The 25,520-nt window shown below is 46.3% G+C and overlaps 1 protein-coding gene across 1 annotated transcript in view; it reads left to right on the forward strand.

Moving 5' to 3' along the window:
* Positions 1-25,520, forward strand: part of gclc (glutamate-cysteine ligase, catalytic subunit) — a 126,204-nt gene that overhangs the window by 73,134 nt on the left and 27,550 nt on the right. The window contains exons 10-12 of the mRNA XM_072498585.1: positions 3,112-3,224; positions 20,219-20,311; positions 23,024-23,128. Of these exons, the coding sequence (XP_072354686.1) occupies positions 3,112-3,224; positions 20,219-20,311; positions 23,024-23,128 (311 nt within the window). The remainder of the gene's footprint in view (positions 1-3,111; positions 3,225-20,218; positions 20,312-23,023; positions 23,129-25,520) is intronic.

Consider the following 25,520-nt stretch of genomic DNA (forward strand, 5'->3'; position numbering starts at 1 on the left):
AGCTAAAAAAAACTGTTTAACAAATTTCTATTTGTAGACTTGTCCCCAGAAACAAATGCATGTTTTTCATTTATGAGGAGCGGGGTTCTCCGTCCGCGTTCGCTTGGCGACCGGAGAATCCTGCCCCAGGTCAACGGAGTTCTCCATTATACGCAGCTCTCCCGTGACGTTCTTGTGGCGGGCGGGGTGGGAGAACGCAGCTCATAGTTTTATAATAATAATCTTTATTGTCACAAGTAGGCTTACATTAACACTGCAATGAAATTACTGTGAAAATCCCCTAGTCACCACACTCCGGCACCTGTTCGGGTACACTGAGGGAGAATTCAGAATGTCCAATTCACCCAACAGCACGTCTTTTGGGACTTGTGGGAGGAAACCGGAGCACCCAAAGGAAACCCATGCAGACACGGGGAGAACGTGCAAACTCCTCACAGACAAGGACCCAAGCCGGGAATTGAACCTGGGTCCCTGGTGCTGTGAAGCAACAGTGCTAACCACTGTGCCACCCACATAAACTCACGTCATCTACATGCGCATCTTGTCTGCAAATATTGACCATCACACAGTTGACTTTGAACTCGCTTATATATCTATAAAGGGTTTTGCCTGTAACCTCTTCACCGAATGCAGTCTAGCCACTAGGTTCCCACAAATTCTGGAAGGTAAATTTTACTTGGACATTATGGATTTTGACCGTATCCTCATTTAATTTCTTGCTTTCCTCAAAACAGTTTTGAGGAAGTTTTAAGGATTGAATACTTGGGCTTCAGTCAGTTTCTGAGTGACAGCTTTTTATGCGGGAGGGGAAGGGGGTAATGGCCCTCAGATGGACTTTGGGGGCAACTCCCTTAAGAGGTACCTCCTTGGCCCACTGCGAGGGCCACCACTTTAAGATCGTGTTTGGTGAGCCTTGTTGTAATCCCTGGCCACATGATTCCCTGCCTAAAGGACCAACGAATCGTTTAGGGCCGGAGAATAGGGTGCCGGGCCCACTAAGTGGATGTAAATAGGTCTTAATGACCCATTTGCTTCATTTACATCCTCCTGATGGCACGTGGGCATGAATCCCAATCCCGTAGCCAGCGGGGGGAAGAGGGGGTGGGTGTCAATTGGGATTTTTCAATTCTCTGCCACATCGGGGACCCTGCAGACAATCCAGGCCCTTGTGCTTTTAAAGTTACTCAAAATCTCCCTCTTTGACAAAGCTTTTGGTCACCTGCCGTAAAGTCTTTACCTCATTTCTCCATGTAAGTTTCTGCATTCTTATCCTCCTGTTAAGTACCTTGAAATGCATTACTATATTAAAGGCATTTCATAAGAGTAAGTTGTAATTACTCCATACTTAACAATATTTGCAATGGTCGGGGGGCCTGGCGCTGTCGAACCTGTGCAGCTGCTACTGGGCAGCAATCGTGTCGATGATTTGGAAATGGGTAATGGAGGGAGAGGGGGCGGCGTGGAAAAGACTGGAGGCGGCGTCCTGTGTACGTACTAGCCTGGGGGCACTGGTGATGTTGCCGCTTCCGCCGACGCGGTATACCACAAGCCCGGTGTTGGCGGCGACACTGAGGATTTGGGGGCAGTGGAGACGGCACAGCGGGGAGGTGGGGGCCTCAGCCTGGTCCCCAATATGGAACAACCATAGGTTTGCTCCGGGCAGGATAGATGGTGGGTTCTAAGCTGGCACCGTGCGGGAATTAGAAGGATTGGGGATTTATTCATCGACGGGACTTTTGCCAGTCTGAGGGCGCTGGAGGAGAAATTTGGGTTACTCCTGGGAAATGCCTTTAGGTATATGCAGGTTTGGGCGGGCGTGAGGAGGCAGGTAGGGAAATTCCCGCTGCTGCCTGCCCGGAGGATACAGGACAGGGTGATTTCGGGAGTGTGGGTCGGAGAGGGTATGGTCTCTGAGATATACCAGAAGCTGCAGGAGGCGGAGGAGGCCTCGGTGGAGGAGCTGAAGGGCAAGTGGGAAGAGGAGCTGGGTGAGGGCCTGTGGGCTGACGCCCTGGGCAAGGTCAATTCCTCCTCATCTTGCGCCAGGCTCAGTCTGATCCAGTGGAAAGAGGTACACACGGTGCATATGACGGGGGCGAGGATGAGTAAGTTTTTTGGGGTGGAGGACAGGTATGTGAGGTGTTCAGGGAGCCTTGGAAACCACGCTTGCAGAGTTTTGGAAGAGCTTTGCAAAGGCTATGTCCAAGGTCTTGGATACTCGGGTAAAACCGAGCTGGGGGATAGCGATATTTGGGGTATCAGATGATCCGGGAGTGCAGGAGTCGAAAGAGGCTGGAGTTCTGGCCTTTGCCTCCTTGGTAGCCCGGAGAAGGCTCTTGTTAATGTGGAGGGACGTGAAGCCCCCAAGCGTAGAGGCTTGGGTCAACGACATGGCGGGGTTTCTCAGGATGGAGAAGATAAAGTTTGCCTTGCGAGGGTCCTTGCAGGGGTTCTCCAGGCGGTGGCAACCGCTCCTTGACTTTCTCGCAGGACGTTAGGTGAAGGGGTGCATGCCCCATTTCGTTTTGAGTTGGGTGTTAGTTTGTTAAACTGTTTATCGTTGAGAGGGTTAAGTTGTTTTGTTTTGTTGGCATGTTGCCCTTCTTTCTTTGTATTATTTTCCTTTTTGGAATGTTTTGTAAAATTATTGAAAAACTTTGAATAAATACATTTAAAAAAAACAAACAATATTTGCAATGGAGCATCTTCATTTTGTATCTCCTAGCTACTTGACCTCTATTGCATGGCAACTCGAGTGCACCAGTCAACTTTGCTTCTCTGCTTTCCAAATTACCTTTTGCTTTATTTAATTGTAAATAATAAAACGACTTAAATGAAAGAACAAAACATAAAACGTTTAAAAATAAGCACTTTTGTTTTTGCTGCACTTGCTCAATTACCCCCTGCTTCGCCTAAAGGCTGAATCTGATCTTGGAAGATGAGTATATTAAACTTATTCAGTTTATGGTGGAAACTGGGGAGGCTTTGGTGGATTATCAAATATCCCAATGTTGCAAAAGAAAACTGCCATGCTGTGTTGTCTCGTAGTCTTATTTGTAATATCCTTTGATTTGAAGAATTATTTTTTGAGGTTGGAAATATGTTTTTCAGGTATTGATCATCTCCTGGCACAACATATAGCTCACCTTTTTATTCGGGATCCTTTGACGCTGTTTGCAGAAAGGATACATATGGATGATGCAAATGAATCTGACCACTTTGAGGTAATCTGCAGCATCAACAGCAACAATGCATACTTTCATAGCACCTTATTCAAGGCAGTAAATAGCTCTATCCCTTCATAGAAGTGCAATCAGACCAAAATGATACTTGGCCAAAGGAGATATTAGGGCAGATGACCATAAGGTTGGTCAATGAGGTAGGTTTCAAGGAGCATCTTACAAGAGGAGGGAATATACAGAGCTTGTCTCCTAGATGGCTGAATGCACAGGTACCAGTAGTGTTGCAAAGGAAGTGAGGATTCAAAAGAGGTCAGATATGGAGAAACATGAGGTCTTGGCGGCCTCTGCAATAGAAGGGATGTGAGGCCTTGGAGGGGCTTGAATATGATACGGCATTGTTGGTCCAGGTTCCAAAGCAGATCAGCAAGTAGTGAGGTGTTTGGTGAGCAAAACTTGGTGCAGTGGGGATGCAGGGTTGCAGAATTTGGATGAGTTAAAGTTTTTGGAAGGCGGAAGATTGGAGGCTGACCTGGATTGCATTAAAATAGTTGAGTCTGTAAGTACCAAAAACATAGATGCGGATTTCTGCAGTGGGTGGACTGAGGGGGACAATATGGAACAGAAGTAAACTATCTTGGTGTCAAGAGGATGTGAGGTTTCTAAGAAGGCAAATGGTCTGATCCACCTGAGCCAGTGGCCAAGGAGGGGGATAAAATTGGCCTGGAGGGAACCGGGTTTGTGGTGAGTAATAAATACCACGGGGCTGGATTCTCCACAGCCCCGCGTCGAAATCGCGTTTGGCGCGGGGACGGAGAATCCACTTTTCCATCTCAATCGGGCCCGGCGCCGCTCGCTCGCTCGCGTGCGATTTATGCAGCATGGCTGGGGGGGGCCATTGCCAGAGGCCCAGCCAGCAATGCTTCGGTCGCAACCGGCCGAATTTCCGACGGCATGATTCTAACTACGTCTGGCCAGTCGGGACTCTCGCGCGGCGACTGCAGACTCGGCAGGGGCCCGTATCCGCAGCTAAATCTGCGAGAAGCACTCCGGGGCCCTGCCAGCCCTGTGCAGGTAGGTGAATAGGTCTTAATTTTTGTAAGGAATGTCTGGCGTGAAATGCCAGCATTTTTACGCCAGCGTGGGGACATAGCCCCATTGTTGGAGAATCCAGCCCCATAACGTTACTCTTTTCCAACATTTAATTACAACTGCAATATAGAATGTTTCAAATTGATATTTGTGGACCAGTCGTGCTATGCTCTGGAAGTTATTCATCTTGAGTTGGGTTGGTAAAACCTAACTTATAGCAGAAAGTTGTTGCAAAGCAAAAGGAGCTACAATGAGTCTCTTTTGAGTTGAAATAAAAACCTGTTCGCGATGCAAATGCCTGACTTTTTAAATGTGCTGGACTGCATCGAATTACATCGGATAAACGACACACTGGTCATTCAGCCCAAGCAGTCCATGCAAATATTTATACCTGACTCGAGCCTCATCCCATATTTCCATATCTAAATCCATCATCTTTACCCCCTCTATCAAATCCTTCCATAATTTTAAAGACCACTATTACGTCATCCCTCAACATTTTTCAAGAGAAAAGAGACCCATCCTGTTGTTCCTTTTCTGATGTGTGTTCTTGCACATTTTTTGGATCATCCTTGTAAATCTTCTCTACTCCTATGTCGTTCCCATTATATGGGGACCAGAACTGCTTACAGTTTCCATGTGGTCTAAACAACATTTGATAGACGTGTAACCATAACTTCCCTACTTTTCAATTCTGACTGTCTGGAAATAAAGCAGCGTTACCTTTGACCCCTCGTTCTATAGATTATCCCATGAGAGGAAACGCCCTCTCCACATTCATCCTCTCAAGACCCCCTCCAATTCTTGTATGTATCAATTAAGTTGCCTCTTGCTCTTCAAAACCCCAGTGGATACAAGTCTAGCCTGTCCAACCTTTCCTCATAGGACAATTCACCCATTCCATGCATTAGTCTGGTCAGCCTTCTCTCAACTGCTTCCAGCTCAGTTATGTCCTTCCTTAAATTGGTACTCACGAAACAACATTTGGTTGGTTGAAATCAACCAATGTCATTTACAGATACTTTCCTAAGATTGGTCCCATGACGGGAGAATTTATAATTGAGAATAGGAAAATGGAGGGGAAACGAAACAATTATTTTGTGTCTGTCTTCACTGAGAAAGATACCGAAAACCTCCCAGAAATACTAAGCGCTGCATAGGACGAACTCCACCTCCTCATGCGCAGGGCTGAGCCTAACATAGCTAAACATGCACGGAGCGCACTTGACCAGAAAATGCATGAGCAGGTTCTTTCCAAAAGTGGAGGACAAATGCGTACAGTGCCAGGGAAATCCTGCCAACCACAACCACATGTTCTGGTCCTGTCCCAGACATGTCGAGTACTGGACCGCCTTTTCGAGGCCATGTCCAAGGTGGTGAGGGTGGATTCATGCCCACTAGTGGTGGTCTTTAGGATATCTGAACAAATGGAACAAATGAAATTTAATGGGGCTAAAGGTAGACAAGTCTCCTGGACCTGATGGAATGCATCCCAGAGTGCTAAAAGAGATGGCTAGGGAAATTGCAAATGCACTGGTGATAATTTACCAAAATTCACTAGACTCTGGGGTGGTCCTGGCGGATTGGAAATTAGCAAACGTGACACCACTGTTTAAAAAAGGAGGTAGGCAGAAAGCGGGTAATTCTAGGCCAGTGAGCTTAACTTCGGTAGTAGGGAAGATGCTGGAATCTATCATCAAGGAAGAAATAGCGAGGCATCTGGATGGAAATTGTCCCATTGGGCAGACGCAGCATGGGTTCATAAAGGGCAGGTCGTGCCTAACTAATTTAGTGGAATTTTTTGAGGACATTAACAGTGCGGTAGATAACGGGGACCAATGGATGTGGCATATCTGGATTTCCAGAAAACCTTTGACAAGGTGCGACACAAAAGGTTGCTGCATAAGATAAAGATACATGGCATTAAGGGGAAAGTAGTAGCATGGATAGAGGATTGGTTAATTAATAGAAAGCAAAGAGTGGGAATTAATGGGTGTTTCTCTGGTTGGCAATCAGTAGCTAGTGGTGTCCCTCAGGGATCAGTGTTGGGCCCACAACTGTTCACAATTTACATAGATGATTTGGAGTTGGGGACCAAGGGCAATGTGTCCAAGTTTGCAGACGACATTAAGATAAGTGGTAAAGCAAAAAGTGCAGAGGATCCTGGAAGTCTGCAGAGGGATTTGGATAGGCTAAGTGAATGGGCTAGGGTCTGGCAGATGGAATACAATGTTGACAAATGTGAGGTTATCCATTTTGGTAGGAATAACAGCAAAAGGGATTATTATTTAAATGATAAAATATTAAAACATGCTGCTGTGCAGAGAGACCTGGGTGTGCTAGTGCATGAGTCGCAAAAAGTTGGTTTACAGGTGCAACAGGTGATTAAGAAGGCAAATGGAATTTTGTCCTTCATTGCTAGAGGGATGGAGTTTAAGACTAGGGAGGTTATGCGGCAATTGTATAAGGTGTTAGCCAGGCCACACCTGGAGTATTGTGTTCAGTTTTGGTCTCCTTACTTGGGAAAGGATGTACTGGCACTGGAGGGTGTGCAGAGGAGATTCACTAGGTTAATCCCAGAGCTGAAGGGGTTGGATTACGAGGAGAGGTTGAGTAGACTGGGACTGTACTCGTTGGAATTTAGAAGGATGAGGGGTGATCTTATAGAAACATACAAGATTATGAAGGGAATAGATAGGATAGATGCGGGCAGGTTGTTTCCACTGGTGGGTGAAAGCAGAACAAGGGGGCATAGCCTCAAAATAAGGGGAAGTAGATTTAGGACTGAGTTTAGGAGGAACTTCTTCACCCAACGGGTTGTGAATCTATGGAATTCCTTGCCCAGTGAAGCAGTAGAGGCTCCTTCATTAAATGTTTTTAAGATAAAGATAGATAGTTTTTTGAAGAATACGGGGATTAAGGGTTATGGTGTTTGGGCCGGAAAGTGGAGCTGAGTCCACAAAAGATCAGCCTCTTTGATCTCATTGAATGGTGGAGCAGGCTCGAGGGGCCAGATGGCCTACTCCTGCTCCTAGTTCTTATGTTCTTATGTTTACGAGGAGAGGGGCAGATGTCCTAGCCTTTGCTTCCCTGATCGCCTGCCGGAGACTCCTGCTTTGCTGGAGATCAGCGCCACCTAAGGCTGCAGACTGGCTGTCTGACTTGGGGAATTCCCTTAAATTGGAAAGAATAAAATTCTCCATTCGAGGATAGGAAAAAGACTTTCACCACACTTAGAAGCAAGTCACCAGCCTGTTCCAAGACCTGTTTATGACCAGCAACCAAAGTGGGAGGGGGAAGGGGTATTGGGGGCGGGGAGGGGGGTGAGGACCATAGCAGAAATGGATAATGGGAGAAGGATGCGGTGGGTGGGGGGGGAAATGAAACAGGAGCGGGGTTGGTGGGGACAGCAACCAGGATACAGGGCAAGAAAGGCAGAGGAGCCAGGGGGACAAAGGGCAAGGAAGCACATGGGTGCGATCACAAGAATGGCGCCCAGGTAGCACCAAACATGCCCCTGGTATGTGCTAATACCAGGATGGCAACATGTACAAAGCTAATACGGCACGATTGTGGTAACCAATCACTGATCGCCCAAAGTTAACGTCCTCGCATCTGTACACGCGTTGCCTTTGTATGCATACCTGTTTATTAAGTTTTTTTTTCTTTTTCCTCATATACCCACTCTGTAAATCTCTCTCGCTTACTGTGTGATGTTCCTTGCAATGTTGTTATAAATGTAAAACCAATAAAAATACTTAATTTTTTTTGTTTTGATAAAGTTTTGTTTTTAAAATAACCAAGCCATATTTCTTGTATTATCATTCCTGGAATAAATCGATCTTTCTGCGTTACATGTCTGGTTCAATATCGTAGCCATTATTGAGTGTTGACCAGGCGTTTGTAACACTGGTGAGTCTAGAACCAGGGGACATCGTCTCAGAATAAGGGACAGGCTTTTATGCTGAGATGCAGAGAAACTTTTTCACTGAGGGTGGTGAATCTTTAGAATTCTCCATCCTGGAGGGCTGTGAAGCTCAGTCATTGAGTATGTTCAAGACGGCAATTGCTGATTTTTGGACACTAATGACATCAAGAGATATGGGGATAGTAGGAAAAATGGGTAGTCCCGAAAGACATGTTTGTCAGGTGAATTGGACATTCTGAAATCTCCTTCAGTTTACCAGAGCAGGCTCAGAATGTGGCAGCGAGGGGATTTTTACAGTAACTTCATTGCAGTATTAATGTAAATCTACTTGTGATACTAATAATGATTATTATTGTAGATGATCTGTTTGGATGGCAGATCAGAATCGATGGTGTAGCCACCTGGGTTGGCCACTTCCCGACTTAAAGTGGAGAACCGCAAAGGCTGAAGGGAAATTCAGCCAACACAGGCAAAGACTAGCAAGTGCAGAAATCATGTATATTGAAACCTGCAAAACAACCAGACAGCACTGAAACCAGCAGCCATCTGCATAGTAATGCAGCAGCCATCTGTCTCGTAATGAGCGATTCCAAGGCACAATGGCAACAGTTAAGGTGAATAAAGCCAAGCCAGACTCCTCGGCGCCAGCAGGAGCCAAGACAAAGGAAGGCCAACGGACATTTAGGGACCACCCAACGATCAGGGAACAACTCCAGTATTGGAGAAATCGATCCAAGGGATCGGAACGCAGTCCAATCACTTAGAACCAGGTACGGGGTCCGCCCCGAAGGGCGGGAAGGCCCTGGGGACTATAAAGTAAAGCCCCCAAGTTCAAATCGGTCTTCTTTGGCAGGGTGACTCAGCAGCTTGAACCAACCCTCGCTGCCGCCAACCAAGTAAGTCTCAAGTCAACGCTCGCTACGAGATCGGCGCTCCTAGCTACCAGTCCATACCAGCTTTTGAATCCTGCAGACTCAGGACCTGAACGACAGGCCATTTGTTCCCCTGACCTGGTGCGCCAGTCCGAAGCTAAGTATAGGCCTTTTAGTGATTGGAACAGTCTAGAAAGTAGAGTTTATGCATGAGTAGTGATTTACTGTGTATAATAAATGTGTTTTGATTTGAATCTTACTAATTGGTGTGTTGAGTTATTGATCATTACTTGAACTTGAACCTCGTGGCGGTATCATAAAGATACCTGGCTACTCTAGAGCAAAGGTTAAACAAACAGAGCAAATTACGAATTAAGAGCCAACCAAAAGTTAGCAACAATGGGCAAATGGCCTACTCCTAAAAGGGGTCCTCAGAGCCCACTGCACCTGCACAGACTGCCACGGGCCCGATCTCCAGCATGGGAAAAATACCAGACTGCCACCGTGGCACTGCCCTGGTAGTGTTGCCAGCTGGCAGTGCCACTGGTCCATTAGTGTTGCCAGGCTGGCACCCAGATGGCAGTGCCTGGGTGACAGCAGCAGGGCAAGCATCTGGGGGGGTTCTGATCCCCTGGGAGATCGCCACAAGTGCTGTTCTGTCTGGTCCCCATTTGTTGGCATTTGCCCTGAGATCTACATGGCTGAGGGTGTTAGATCCCACGCCTCTGGTAGATTGGGAGAGCATATTAGAGTGAGACTAGCTGTCTCTCTCTCATATGCAAATTTGCAAAACAGTGATCCCACCCACAATGGGCTGGATTCAAATCGCGCTTCCTCGCAAGATCGCATTAGATCTCTGGAGGCGTGGCGAGCCGGGTAGATCCCGGAAGATGGATCTCCCGACATCTGGCTGCACTGTGCTGTGTTTCGGGCAGAAACTTTTAAGTTAGATTGTGCCTAGAGTGTTTAGTTCGCTCTTTTAGTGTAATATATTTTCCTGCAAACTGTTGAACACCATTTTAATTGTTTCTCATTGTTGCACATCCATATTTTTCAATATGGTTACTCATTTTATTTTACCAAGTTTTCTTCTGAACCCCTCAAAATCAGCTTTCCTCCAATCTATTAACTTGGTTTCCATCATACTTTCGCTTTAAGATAATGATAGAGAGGGATGTATGGTCACTATTACCTGGATGTTCCCTTATGTTAATTCTCTTATCGGCTCTGGTTCATTCCAAATAAGTACATTTGTTAGTGATTTGGACTTTCTACTTCCTGTGTTCGAAAGAAGTGCTGTGCCTTTTTAGGAACTCCATTCCCTTATCCTCTTTACCTACCTCACGGGTAATTGAAATCCCCACAATGGTTATTCTGTTTATTTTTTACTCAATTCTCTAAATTTTCTGCATATTTCTTCCTTCCGGGTAATCTGTAGACTACATCCATTAGTATGATTGATTTATTATCTTTTATCTCTGTCCATATGGATTTTTTTTTTGTCTTTCTGACAGCTGTATGTTTTTACTGCCATTTAGGTTATCCTTAAAAAACACAGTGCTTACACATGTTATACTTAATTAATAGCGCTACTCCTCCTTTCTCCTATTCTTTTCTAAATACATTATACCCTGCAATGTTTTACTCCCAGTTCTGATTTTTTCTTTTCTGTAGCCATGTCTCCGTGTAAACCCTACAATTTCTGGTTACTCCCAATGCATGATTGCTTCTCGGTCCCGTGTTGTATTACAAAGATGGGCCTGGATTCTCCCCTACCCGGCGGGGCGGGGGGTCCCGGCGGGATGGAATGGCGGGAACCACTTCGGCGTCGGGCCGCCCCAAAGGGGCGGATTTCTCCGCACCTTTAGGGGCCAAGCACTCACCTTGAGGGGCTAGGCCCGCGCCGGAGTGGTTTCTGCTCCACCGGCTGGCGTGGAAGGCCTTTGGCGCCACGCCAGCCGGGGCCGAAAGGACGTCGCCGGGCAGAGGAAGTGTGCGCGGGAGCGTCAGCGGCCGCTGACGTCATCCCCGCACATGCGCGGGGGGGTGTCTCTTGAGCGTCGGCCATCACGGAGGCTGTGGCTGAAGGAGGGAAAAGAGTGCCCCCCACGGCACAGGCCAGCCCGCGGATCGGTGGGCCCCGATCGCGGGCCACGCCACCGTGGGGGCACCCCCCAGGGCCAGATCACCCCGCGCCCCCTCCAGGACCCCGGAGCCCGCCCGCGCTGCCAGTCCCGCCAGGAAGGTAGGTGGTTTGATTCACGTCGGCGGGACTGGCATGACAGCAGTGGGACTTCGGCCCATCGCGGGCCGGAGAATCGCCGGAGGGGGCCCGCCGACCGGTGCGGCACGATACCCGCCCCCGCCGAATATCCGGTGCCGGAGAATTTGGGGGCGGGGGGTCAGAGAATCCCGCCCATGGTCTATGAACATGCAAATTAGGGGCAGGAACAGGCCATTCAGCCCCTTGAGCCTGCTCCATCATTCAATACGATCATGACTGACCTGATTGTTGCCTCAACTCCACATTCCCACCTACCCCCAAAACCTTTGACTCCCTTGTTAGTCGAGAATCTGTCTACCATTGCGTTAAAAACATTTATTTTTTAAAAATAATTTTTATTGAAGTTTTCACACAATATCAACAAAATGAAAAAGGAACCCAATAGAATTAAATACAAAACAAAATAAAACAACCCCATACCCCCCTCCCTATACATAAATAATAAATTAACACCCCAAATTAACACACAGCAAACTTTTTTTTAAAAAAAAATGTTTTTATTAAGAATGTTTCAATAATATTTTCCACCTTACAAACAAACCCCCTCCCCGTAACAAAGAAAAGAAAGAGAACTCGCGTGGCAAGACATGAACATGGCAAGTCAATATGATACAGAACTTTGTACATTGGATTCTTCCCGTACATGTCAGTTTCCGGATCATTCATGTGTTTTCTTGCTCAAATGCCCCCCAGAGAAACCTCGCAAACGTCTCGTCAATGAACAGGTCCACCATTCTTCTAATCCCTGCCCGATGCCAGCTCTGAAACCCCCCGTCCATCCTTCCTGGGACAAACCGATGGTTGTCTCTGATCGGGGACCACACCAAGGCTCCCGTCGCACCCCTGTGTCGTCTCCACTGCCCCAGATCTTTAGCGTTGTCGCCACCACCAGGCTCTTGGTGTACCTTGTCGGCGAGAGCGGCAGCGGTGCCGTCACCAGCGCCCCCAGGCTCGTTCCCTTGCAGGATGCCATCTCCAACCTCTTCCACGCCGCCCCCTCTCCCTCCATCACCCACTTACGGATCATTGCCACGTAGGCTGCCCAATAGTTACCAGCCAAATTCGGCAACGCCAACCCTCCTCTATCTCTGCTACGCTCCAGGAACCCCCTCCTTACCCGCGGGGTCTTGCTCACCCACACAAATCCCATAATGCTCCTGCTTACCCTCTTAAAGAAGGCCTTAGTAATCACAATTGGGAGGCATTGGAATACAAAAAGAAATCTCGGGAGGACCACCATTTTAACCGACTGTACCCTACCCGCCAACGAGAGTGGCAACATGTCCCACCTTTTAAAATCCCCCTCCATCTGTTCCACCAACCGCGTCAAATTAAGTTTGTGCAGTGCCCCCCAGCTCCTAGCTACCTGAATCCCCAAGTATCGAAAGCTCCTTTCCGCCCTCCTCAACGGTAGGTCGTCTGTCCCACTTCCCTGGTCCCCCGGATGGATCACAAAGAGCTCACTCTTTCCCACATTGAGCTTATAGCCCGAAAAATCTCCAAACTCCTGTAGGATCTGCATTACCTCCACCATCCCCTCAACTGGATCCGTCACATACAGCAACAGGTCGTCTGCGTACAGCGACACTCGATGTTCCTCTCCCCCTCGAACCACCCCCTTCCATTTCCCCGACTCCCTTAACGCCATGGCCAAAGGTTCAATTGCTAATGCAAACAGCAGAGGGGACAGGGGGCACCCCTGCCTCGTCCCTCGGTACAGCCGGAAATACTCCGACCTCCGCCGGTTCGTGACCACACTCGCCACTGGGGCTTTATACAGGAGCTTAACCCAACTAATAAACCCTCCCCCAAACCTCCTCAACGCTTCTCAGAGATACTCCCACTCTACCCGATCAAAGGCCTTCTCCGCGTCCATGACTGTCACTATCTCCGCTTCTCCCTCCACTGATGGCATCATTATCACATTTAGGAGCCTTCGCACCTTGGTATGTTGCCTCCCAGGTGCAAGGGTACGTGATGTCTCGGATCGTGTTTTCCGGGTCCTTAGGGGGGAGGGGGAGCAGCCCCAAGTCGTGGTCCACATTGGCACTAACGACATAGGTAGGAAAGTGGACAAGGATGTCAGGCAGGCTTTCAGGGAACTAGGATGGAAGCTCAGAACTAGAACAAACAGAGTTGTTATCTCTGGGTTGTTGCCCGTGCCACGTGATAGTGAGATGAGGAATAGGGAGAGAGAGCATTTAAACACGTGGCTACAGGGATGGTGCAGGCGGGAGGGATTCAGATTTCTGAATAACTGGGGCTCTTTCTGGGGAAGGTGGGACCTCTACAGACAGGATGGTCTACATCTGAACCTGAGGGGCACAAATATCCTGGGGGGGAGATTTGTTAGTGCTCTTTGGGGGGGTTTAAACTAATGCAGCAGGGGCATGGGAACCTGGATTGTAGTTTTAGGGTAAGGGAGAATGAGAGTATAGAGGTCAGGAGCACAGATTTGACGTCGCAGGAGGGGGCCAGTGTTCAGGTAGGTGGTTTGAAGTGTGTCTACTTCAATGCCAGGAGTATACGAAACAAGGTGGGGGAACTGGCAGCATGGGTTGGTACCTGGGACTTCGATGTTGTGGCCATTTCGGAGACCTGGATAGAGCAGGGACAGGAATGGGTGTTGCAGGTTCCGGGGTTTAGGTGTTTTAGTAAGCTCAGAGAAGGAGGCAAAAGAGGGGGAGGTGTGGCGCTGCTAGTCAAGAGCAGTATTACGGTGGCGGAGAGGATGCTAGATGGGGACTCTTCTTCCGAGGTAGTATGGGCTGAAGTTAGAAACAGGAAAGGAGAGGTCACCCTGTTGGGAGTTTTTTATAGGCCTCCTAATAGTTCTAGGGATGTAGAGGAAAGGATGGCGAGGATGATCCTGGATAAGAGCGAAAGTAACAGGGTAGTTATTATGGGAGACTTTAACTTTCCAAATATTGACTGGAAAAGGTATAGTTCGAGTACATTAGATGGGTCGTTTTTTGTACAGTGTGTGCAGGAGGGTTTCCTGAAACAATATGTTGACAGGCCAACAAGAGGCGAGGCCACGTTGGATTTGGTTTTGGGTAATGAACCAGGCCAGGTGTTGGATTTGGAGGTAGGAGAGCACTTTGGGGACAGTGACCACAATTCGGTGACGTTTACGTTAATGATGGAAAGGGATAAGTATACACCGCAGGGCAAGAGTTATAGCTGGGGGAAGGGCAATTATGATGCCATTAGACGTGACTTGGGGGGGATAAGGTGGAGAAGTAGGCTGCAAGTGTTGGGCACACTGGATAAGTGGGGCTTATTCAAGGATCAGCTACTGCGTGTTCTTGATAAGTATGTACCGGTCAGACAGGGAGGAAGGCGTCGAGCGAGGGAACCGTGGTTTACCAAGGAAGTGGAATCTCTTGTTAAGAGGAAGAAGGAGGCCTATGTGAAGATGAAGTGTGAAGTTTCGGTTGGGGCGATGGATAGTTATAAGGTAGCGAGGAAGGATCTAAAGAGAGAGCTAAGACGAGCAAGGAGGGGACATGAGAAGTATTTGGCAGGAAGGATCAAGGAAAACCCAAAAGCTTTCTATAGGTATGTCAGGAATAAGCGAATGACTAGGGAAAGAGTAGGACCAGTCAAGGACAGCGATGGGAAATTGTGTGTGGAGTCTGAAGAGATAGGCGAGATACTAAATGAATATTTTTCGTCAGTATTCACTCAGGAAAAAGATAATGTTGTGGAGGAGAATGCTGAGCCCCAGGCTAATAGAATAGATGGCATTGAGGTACGTAGGGAAGAGGTGTTGGCAATTCTGGACAGGCTGAAAATAGATAAGTCCCCGGGACCTGATGGGATTTATCCTAGGATTCTCTGGGAGGCCAGGGAAGAGATTGCTGGACCTTTGGCTTTGATTTTTATGTCATCATTGGCTACAGGAATAGTGCCAGAGGACTGGAGGACAGCAAATGTGGTCCCTTTGTTCAAAAAGGGGAGCAGAGACAACCCCGGCAACTATAGACCGGTGAACCTCACGTCTGTAGTGGGTAAAGTCTTGGAGGGGATTATAAGAGACAAGATTTATAATCATCTAGATAGGAATAATATGATCAGGGATAGTCAGCATGGCTTTGTGAAGGGTAGGTCATGCCTCACAAACCTTATTGAGTTCTTTGAGAAGGTGACTGAACAGGTAGACGAGGGTAGAGCAGTTGATGTGGTGTATATGGATTTCAGCAAAGCGTTTGATAAGGTTCCCCACGGTAGGCTATTGCAAAAAATACGGAGGCTGGGGATTGAGGGTGATTTAGAGATGTGGATCAGAAATTGGCTAGCTGAAAGAAGACAGGGTGGTGGTTGATGGGAAATGTTCAGAATGGAGTACAGTCACAAGTGGAGTACCACAAGGATCTGTTCTGGGGCCGTTGCTGTTTGTCATTTTTATCAATGACCTAGAGGAAGGCGCAGAAGGGTGGGTGAGTAAATTTGCAGACGACACTAAAGTCGGTGGTGTTGTCGACAGTGTGGCAGGTTACAGAGGGATATAGATAAGCTGCAGAGCTGGGCTGAGAGGTGGCAAATGGAGTTTAATGTAGAGAAGTGTGAGGTGATTCACTTTGGAAGGAATAACAGGAATGCGGAATATTTGGCTAATGGTAAAGTTCTTGAAAGTGTGGATGAGCAGAGGGATCTAGGTGTCCATGTACATAGATCCCTGAAAGTTGCCACCCAGGTTGATAAGGTTGTGAAGAAGGCCTATGGAGTGTTGGCCTTTATTGGTAGAGGGATTGAGTTCCGGAGTCGGGAGGTCATGTTGCAGCTGTACAGAACTCTGGTACGGCCGCATTTGGAGTATTGCGTACAGTTCTGGTCACCGCATTATAGGAAGGACGTGGAGGCTTTGGAGCGGGTGCAGAGGAGATTTACCAGGATGTTGCCTGGTATGGAGGGAAAATCTTATGAGGAAAGGCTGATGGACTTGAGGTTGTTTTCGTTGGAGAGAAGAAGGTTAAGAGGAGACTTAATAGAGGCATACAAAATGATCAGGGGGTTGGATAGGGTGGACAGTGAGAGCCTTCTCCCGCGGATGGATATGGCTGGCACGAGGGGACATAACTTTAAACTTAGGGGTAATAGATATAGGACAGAGGTCAGAGGTAGGTTCTTTACGCAAAGAGTAGTGAGGCCGTGGAATGCCCTACCTGCTACAGTAGTGAACTCGCCAACATTGAGGGCATAAAAAAATTTATTGGATAAACATATGGATGATAATGGCATAGTGTAGGTTAGATGGCTTTTGTTTCGGTGCAACATCGTGGGCCGAAGGGCCTGTACTGCGCTGTATTGTTCTATGTTCTATTAGTATTTAACTGCCTACCCTTTACGAATCCCGTCTGGTCCTTGTGAATCACCCCCGGGACACAGTCCTCAATCCTCGTGGCCAACATTTTTGCAAGCAACTTAGCATCTACATTAAGGAGCGAGATCGGTCTATACGACCCACATTGCAGTGGGTCCTTATCCCGCTTAGAATTCCCATTTGGAATCTGTCCAAATAATTTTCTACCTTTGAAAATGTGCATTTCTTGTTATTGTTACATTGAAATTCACCTATTCTAAACCTCATTTAGTTCATTGATCCAAATCCACTTGAAATGTGGTTAGACTTCCTTACATTATTGATCTGGCAAAGCTGCATCTATATTGCCACTGGGCATGTTTAGGGAACTAATGCACTTAAAGAAAATTCTGCTTCGCATGAAATTGCAGTGGTATAATACCATTTCAGTGATCTGGATTTTGTGGACTGCAGTGAAGCGATTGTGCTTGCAGCTAACCTTTAAGTGATGTGGCGTTCTGGTGTAAAGTCGGCATGTCCAGGTGTCCAGAAACAATGATGTAATCAAGCAGGGTGTAAGCAACCAATCACAGTGAATGTGTTTCAAACCGCAAACCAGGAAATTAAAAGGACTGATTAATGAATGTTTTTAATGTTACTTTATTGAAAGCAAAATAAAGATTGGGACATAGATATGGGCAGCATGGTGGCACAGTGGCTAACAGTGCCAGGGACCCAGATCTGATTCTGACCTTGAGTGACTGTGGAGTCTGCACCGCCTTCCCGTATCAGTGTGCAATTCCTTCAGGTGCTCCGGTTTCCCCCCTCAGACCAAAAATGTGCATGTAGTTTAGGGGGATTGGCAATGCCAAATTGCTCCTTGGTGTCCAAAGGTTAGGCAGAATAGGGTGGGGTGCTTTTTCGGAGTGTCGGTGCAGACTCGATGGGCAAAATGGCCTCCTGCACATGGGTGTTCTATGATAGCTTAAGGTAAAAGCTGAAAAATATCACAAACATTAAAAAAATGTTAAATATTTTGTTTTCCACGAAGATTAGATTAGTTTTACAAGTCAAACCAGAGAGGTTTTCGGCAACAATTATGAATTAGGTGCACCTCATTCAACAAGTTTTTTTTTTTTTTTTTTTACAGCAAGCCTAATGGCATAAAATGGAAGTTTTCTCAGTTCAGTGATTTCTAATTGATTGCTATTTGTGGAGACTTCAACTTTTTGAGTATCATAGAATCACTAACTTTAGCTTTGGATTTCCACATGTGTGGACTCCAGAATTTGCCCTCAGTTTCAGAGGAACAAGAACTGCAAGTGCTGAAAGATGCAGTCATTATTACTGTAAAATCTGGGCCACCTTTGGTATTTTTGAAGAAGCGCTAATGAGACCTCAGTGGGCTACAATGACCAAGTTCAATGGGGATTATATAAGGGTATCTACATTTGATAAGCCAGGCCTGGCTAACTGGCACCTATTTGTTTGCTAGGATAAATGACACTGCAGCCTCCCTTTCTAGAATTAATAGTTGGAACATTGTCAATTTCAGTGACCCACATAAGAGATACACAAGGTAGAGTGGAGAGGTGGGAGTCATGTGACATGAACGCATGGCTTGTGGAACCAGTAATATTGCCCTGTGGTTCTAGATCAGTCTGCCATCTTTGCATCTACCTAGCAGCAGAATAGAAAAACGTCTATGGCCAGGCTGAATACCTGCCCCTATCTACTCTTTCTACCGGGACTTCTGTACCGTGGTCTACAACAGTGTTCTTCAAACTTTTTTTCCGGGGACCCATTTTTACCAAGCGGCCAACCTTCGGGCCCCAACTCGGCCGACTTTCGGGACCCAACCCTCCCGACCTTCGCGACCCACGCTGGCCAACCTGAGCGACCCACTATTTTCTCTTACCTTGTTTGCTGCAGATAAAAATGGAGGAAATGGTTTTGGGTCCCTTTGGCCCTCGTACACGCTCCTCCAATGGAACCTGTTGGATGAAGGTGAAGCCTTCCGGTGTCGGAAAGTATGGAGTCTCCATCTGTCCAAAGTTCTGCATTTTTCTCCGTAAAATTATTTTATTAAAAATTAAACCACCCCCCCCCCCCCCCCGAACTGGTTTAAAAAAAAAAATTCTTTTTAATGAAAAAAAATTGAATGAATAAAATAAATGAATAAAATGAATAAACACCTCCCCCCCCCCCCCCCCAAAAATGAATAAAATAAATGAAAAAAAATAAAAATTAAATGAATAAACCCCCCCCCCCCGAACTTGTAAATCAAAAAGCTGCGACCGTTCTAAAATAAATAGCGGCCGCACCGCGCATGCGCCAATGATCATGCGCAATGCGGGCAATTTTTTTTTTTTTACATCTTCGCGGCCATTTTAAAGGCGGCTTGCAGCCGGCGTTATTAAAAGCCGGCTGCTGTGCGGGGATTTGCACGATCGGGAGCGCCGTGAAGGATGGCTCAGCGACCCTCCCGACACCCACCCGCGGGTCATGCCCCCGAGTCTGAAGAACACTGGTTTGCAAGACTGATTCATCTCTGCATGCCTTCAATCTCCATGTGTGAAGCCAACTCCACCGGAAAAGTGAATTATATCGCAATAATTCTTTTCTCTATGGCCTTTGCCCTGTAAATCTTTCTTTTCTCTATCCCTCTTTTACTATGAGTTCAAAGGAGGCAAAGTTGCCACCCTCCTCTGGCTTGAGTGTGTGTAAATAAACTCACCAATTAGTTCATTCTATTCCGAATTTGCTATGGGATTATTAATAGAAATTTGGATCGTACTAGAACTGAGGGGTTGGGTAATATGCCACTGCTTATAAAGAGGGAAGCAATCAAAGGAGAAATTAGTACTGTTTTAAGTTAACCGCTCTCCTGTCTGTAACATCAGTAGCGCTGCAGTTGTTGGTGTTGACAAAAAGGAAAAGCGGACATGTGTTACTCCACATTTGGGTGAATGGTACTTGAGCTTTTCCCTCTAATCACACTTTATTTATTCCATGCCAATTTATCTATTTAATATGTTTTCAGTTCATTAATTTTATGAGCCTTAATCCTATGCCTCAGGTTTTGCAATTGAATGGCTAGTTGTTCATTTTGCTGCTGCATACACCACAGTCATTACAAACTTCACCTTTAAAGTCAGATTATTCCGTGTGTAAATATGTTGCTCCAACCTTGTAATGGGTTGTAAGGTGCTCTGTTCTGACTTTGGAACAATTTTAAAATTTCAGTTGCACCTATCTTTCAGATTTCTCAACATTTACAGCTAAAGGCTCTGAATAAATATTTTGTACGATCACTTAAAGCATTTATTTGAAATATATAATGTTGAAAGATTCTCGTAACAGTTTACTATAGTACAGAACTGTCCTAAAATTCTATTTTTATTCTTGATTTTGCTTGTTAAGTACAAAAAACCACCGAAATGTTGATGAAACGGTATCTAATGTTTTTTTAAAATGTTTTGAAACATATAATGGGAATTGTGTGAATTGTGAAAACGAACTAAAAAAACAAACACTTGTGCAATTGACTACCTATAGAACATACAATCCACAAATTGGCAGACCATGAGATTCAAGCCGCCCCCCCCAAATTCTGAAATTGGATGGAGAGTTGAATTTCGACCAATGGAGGTAGGGACTATAATTGTACTAACGTATCTGTATTGAATGTAATTCAAGCCCATTTATGTGTATTTTATCTGCTTATATAATTTTTGGGGTAGAGGTTGCACTTGGGGTGCAATCAGTGATTGCCACAACGGTAGCAACGTGGTTAGCACTGTTGCTTCACAGTGCCAGTGACTCGAGTTCGATTCCCGGTTTGCATCAGTGTCTGCGCGAAGTCCGCACGTTCTCCCATGTCTGTGTGAGTTTCCTCCGGGTGCTCCGGTTTCTTCCCATAAGACCCAAAACACGTCCTTGTTAGGTGAATTGGACATTCTGAATTCTCCCTCGGTGTACCCGAACAGGCGCCGGAGTGTGGCGACTAGGAGATTTTCACAGTAGCTTCATCGCAGTGTAATGTAAGCCTACTTGTGACAATAATAAAGAATATTATTAATTGCACCTGTTTTGAGGTACGTTTTCCCCATTAAGTTATTGTTCGTATTAATTTGCATTTCACCAAACGTAAAATCAGTTAATTGATTTCTCTTGAAAACCAGTTTTGCTTTAAAAAGCGATCCTTGATATACTTGAGTGGTAATTTTATTAATGCAACTGAAAATATTGCATTTTAGATCAATAAACCACTGTTGAGTAAGCTGATCTTAAATGATTAAAAATGGCATAAATATACAGAACTATTTTCTAGTTGGCTTGGAATACTGTAGTCGTTTCCTCAGTAAATTAATTATTCAAAATGTATTAGTGTTTTTCCCAAAAGACGTATCTAATTGTTTTTGGATTCTCCTTGAAGGCATGCAAGCCGTAGAAATTTCCAATGATTAATTAACCTGGGGGCATAGCCAGTTTTGTGGGTAGCCCCTGCTTCTAGCATTTAAAAAAATTAGTGCAAAAGATTGCTGAAGTTCAAGTTGCACGAATAGTTTGCTGTTAAAATTCTGCATTCTTTTATGCCAGTTACATGTTTAATGTAGCTAATTGCATCTAAAACAGTGCATTTGAGTGGAAACTCCTGACCATCCTTTGATTTTTTTTTTTTAACTCCGGTGCGATGGATGTCATTTGATCTGCGTACATTTGCTGAAATCACCACGTATTTATTTCAGTTCTATTTATTTCAAAATAAAATCCATTCACTCATTAAAGATCCTTTTGAGGAGCCATATTCATTTCCTGCTACTGTACTACTTGTAAGGAATTTTATTTCTTTTAAATGCAGATGCTTGTTACCAGTTTTGGTGCCAACCTAATTTGCTCGCCTCATCTTTCACCACCTCTAAATTTCTTTCATTCAGGTCTCCCTGCTCTTATATATCTTAGGCTTGCTTTCTGTTTCATTGCTCCTGACCCAGTCATTTAGCTGGGATGCTTCACTGTGCCTTGTGATTATTGATTTGAGTAGTTGTACATTTTTGTGCTCTACTTAGGACCAGCACATTAGCTCAGTGGCCATTAACCATCGCTTCCTTTGGTAGTTCTACCCTCTGTCAAATAATCCAAGGTGTCCCCCATCCAGTCAACCTCTGCGTCCAAATAACTTGTATGTAAATTTGGAAGGAAGGATTGCACTGGACTTGGCAAGCGTACTTAGAAGCAGCTGATAATCCCCCAAAAACTTTAATATCTGGCACAGGACTGAAAAGCTGGAGAATACCAGCATTTCCAGTTGACTTGCCAGCAAAGTCACCACCTCCACCTCAACAAAATTGCATTCAGTGTGCCTAAACCATCCCTGCTGAGTGAAGCTTTGGGTGCTATGGTTGATGCTGCTAGTAAAGAGAGTAAAGAGAAGGGAAGAGAAAAACAGATCAAAGAATACAGATACAAGAAGGATTAGGGAGGAAGAGGGGAATGCAAATGAAGGTGCAAGGAGTGAGGTAAATAGACAAGAGGAAATTTAAGGGGAGGGAGGCAAGTGATGGATGGAAGGGTAAGAAAAATGTAGCAAATTATACCAAAGTTGGTGTAGTTATGTTTGGCTCTTGGTACTTGATTTTTCATAATTTAGTTTCTTTTACTGTAAATTTTCCCATGTTGTCATACAAAATGACAGCTCAAAACAATAGGAGTTAACTTTTCAGTATCTGAGGAAAGTGGTTATGTAAGGTAGGCATTGGGCCCCCAGGCATTTGAACTGAGATAACGTATTTCTGAGCAACCGGTCGCAGATTCAGCAGGCAGGGTTCCACTTTGCTTCTAAATCAGCGATAAAATAATACCAAGCAATTTATAGAACCGGAATTATTGTCAGTCATTTAGGCTTGATGTAAATAATCATATGGAAGAGTGCTTCCTAATCTGGGGTGATCCATATTGCTTTAATGACCACAAAGGACATTGAGAGTTCCATAATTCATACCTACATGCCAAGGAATTTTCGCAAGTAATGGGAGGAGCCGACATTATTTCTTTTTTACATGTCCCTCCATTTTGTTTGCTCAGCTGATACCAGTGTGCAGCTTCAAGCTTTGACATTTCTTTCTGTGACATGCATAGACCGCGCCCCAGCAATCAGGGAAAAGCCCTTTTCATTTATCAAAGCCCTTTGTAGTTTCAAAAGCCTCTTAGCTACCCCTTTATCACCCAAAATTGCTATATTGCATGCTGTGTATTAATCACCACAATGTGTTTTTTGGTGGCTTAAGTTTTCGGAAAACGCTAGCTTCCTTAAAAATGTAATTGTGTAGAGGAATGTTTTTTTAAACATTTTGTTCACAGGTCCAGTTGACAGATTTTGAGAATTCCGCCTACGTTGTCTTTGTTGTACTGCTAACCCGAGTGATCCTTTCATACAAGTTGGATTTTCTTATTCCACTCTCGAAAGTAAGTAGTACTTCCACATATATTGCTCTATTAAATATAGCAGTATTATGTTTAGTTACAAAAGCAATTATGAGCACAATAGACATCCTCTCGGACTTGTTTGTTTGCAGCTGATGTGACTAATAAATGGAAAAAAGAATGGTTATTCTAGAAGAACTAGAAAGTCTCTCTTGCATTAGTTAGCGATGGAAATTTTCCAAACATGTAGAATGTCCTCAGCATCTTGCATATAACTGCTATCTTCTGCGGATGATTGAATTTCCCTCTTGTCACCGAGAGGAGATGTAGATGCATGTTTGACATTACGATCACAATGAAAAACCTTCAACCAGGAAAATTAGGTCTGGGATTCTCCAAAATCGCGGCCACGTATTGACACCCGAGTAAACAACGGAGTGATGCACGCTGGCGTCAACGGGCCTCCTGGACCAGTGATTCAGCGGCCCTCAGGGGTGATGCGCGCTGCTCCGGCGCCAAAAGGCGGCCCTGCATTGCGAGTCCACGCATGCGCGCCAGCCGTCTCCGCGCCGGCGCATGATGGCCGTCTCCGCGACGGCGCCATGCAACATGGCGGAGCCCTATAGCAGGCCCGTAGAAGGAGGTAGGCCCCCTCCAGATCACGGGCGCCTGCCGATTGGTAGCCCCGATCGCGGGCGTGGAGGCCCACCCCAACTCCCCTGGAATCTGATCCCCCTGCCTCCCCCCACCAGGATGGCCACCGCGGTTGCGGTTCTTAGCTCCTGCCGGTTGGTACCAGGTTGGAACCACGCCGGCAGAACTCGGCGGGAATTCAGCCGGTCGACCGCGGAGAATCGCCGCGGGGGCCTCTTTCAGCGGCCCCCGACTGGTGGCGCGTCGACCGCACGGGCGCGATTGCCGTCAGAGCGGCGATGCGGAAATTTCCCACGTCAGCGGCGATTCTCCGACCCGGCGCAGGCCTGGAGAATCCCAGCCCAGATGTTTCATTTGAAGAAGACCTTAATACTGAAGCCTCAATGCTCCGCCATCATCTTCCACATTTTGTATAAAGTAACTCTAGTTATAGAAGGCACTTCAGAACTTATGACAGGCAAGCAAACTATCTCGGGTTGGCATGTGAGAACTCCCCGTTTTAACTTCAATGGTGTTTTAAAAAAAAAAAAAAAAAAAAATTTTTTTTTAAAAAAAATTCTCATTTTTCACATTTTCTCCCACATTTACATCCATCAACAATAAACAATAATCAGCAAGATATGTCAGTCCCCATAATAACAACGATCCCATCTACCCACCAACCCCCAAACCTCAACCCGCATGTTCACATAAACAAATGACAAAAAGGAATCAGGGATGACCCGTAGTCACCCTTAATCTTACACAGCTCTCTCTTTCCACCCCCCCCCCCAGGTCTCCAGCTCCTCCCTTCCACTGCCTCTTGTAAAACTCCTCCTCCCAACCTCTGTTCCTTCCCCCCCAACTTTCCACCCCGGCTAGACCACTCGGACCCTGTTCTGCCAGGCTCCGATGGCCGCAGCCCCACCTCACTCCCGTTCACTGGCCGGCTTAAACCGGCCAGCGTGGAGGCCCCCACCCGGGTCCCTTTCCCACTTGCCCGGCCCTAGGAAAGCCCAAAGATCCCCTTTTAGCACACAAACCCCGCCTATCCACCTACACCCCAAAGAACTCTCATTTCGAGTGAAAGTCCCGTCCCTTCCCTTGTCCAAATATATACCACATTGGCTCCTTTAGCCTCTACACCCGCGCGCAGTGATACAAAAAAGAAGAATATACAGTCATTTAGTTACATCGGCACATGACCATTCCTCAATTTCAGTTCTGCCACAGTCCTCCTGCTTCCGCAAACTCCTCCGCTGCTTCCGCCGTTCCAAAATAAAAGTCCCTGAGCTTGTAAGTCACCCTCAGCTTCGCTGGATATTCGATGCTGCACCGCACCGTGCTAATGTACAGTGCCCACTTCACCCGGTTGAAGGCAGCCCGCCTCCTTGCCAGCTCCACCGTAAAGTCCTGGTATACACGTATACCAGCTCCAGCCCACTGCACCACCCGCTTCTGCTTGGCCCAGCTCAGGACCTTCTCCTTCACACTGTACCTACGGAAGCACAGAGTCACTGCCCTTGGCGGCTCACTCGCCTTTGGTACAGGCCTCCACGACCGATGAGCCCGATCCAGTTCATATCAGGAGGGATCCTCCCCCTCCCCCAATAGTTTTGCCAGCGTTGCGGCAAAATACTCAGTCGGCTTCGGTCCTTCAACTCCTTCGGGCAGCCCCACAATCCTCAAATTCTGTCGCCTGGATCTGTTTTCCAGGTCTTCCATTTTTCCTCGCAGATCCTTGTTAGTATCCATCACCTTCCGCATCTCTTTCCCCATCGAGGCAAGTTGATCACTGTGC

This window comes from Scyliorhinus torazame, chromosome 4 (genome assembly GCF_047496885.1).
Source record: "Scyliorhinus torazame isolate Kashiwa2021f chromosome 4, sScyTor2.1, whole genome shotgun sequence".
Taxonomy (NCBI): domain Eukaryota; kingdom Metazoa; phylum Chordata; class Chondrichthyes; order Carcharhiniformes; family Scyliorhinidae; genus Scyliorhinus; species Scyliorhinus torazame.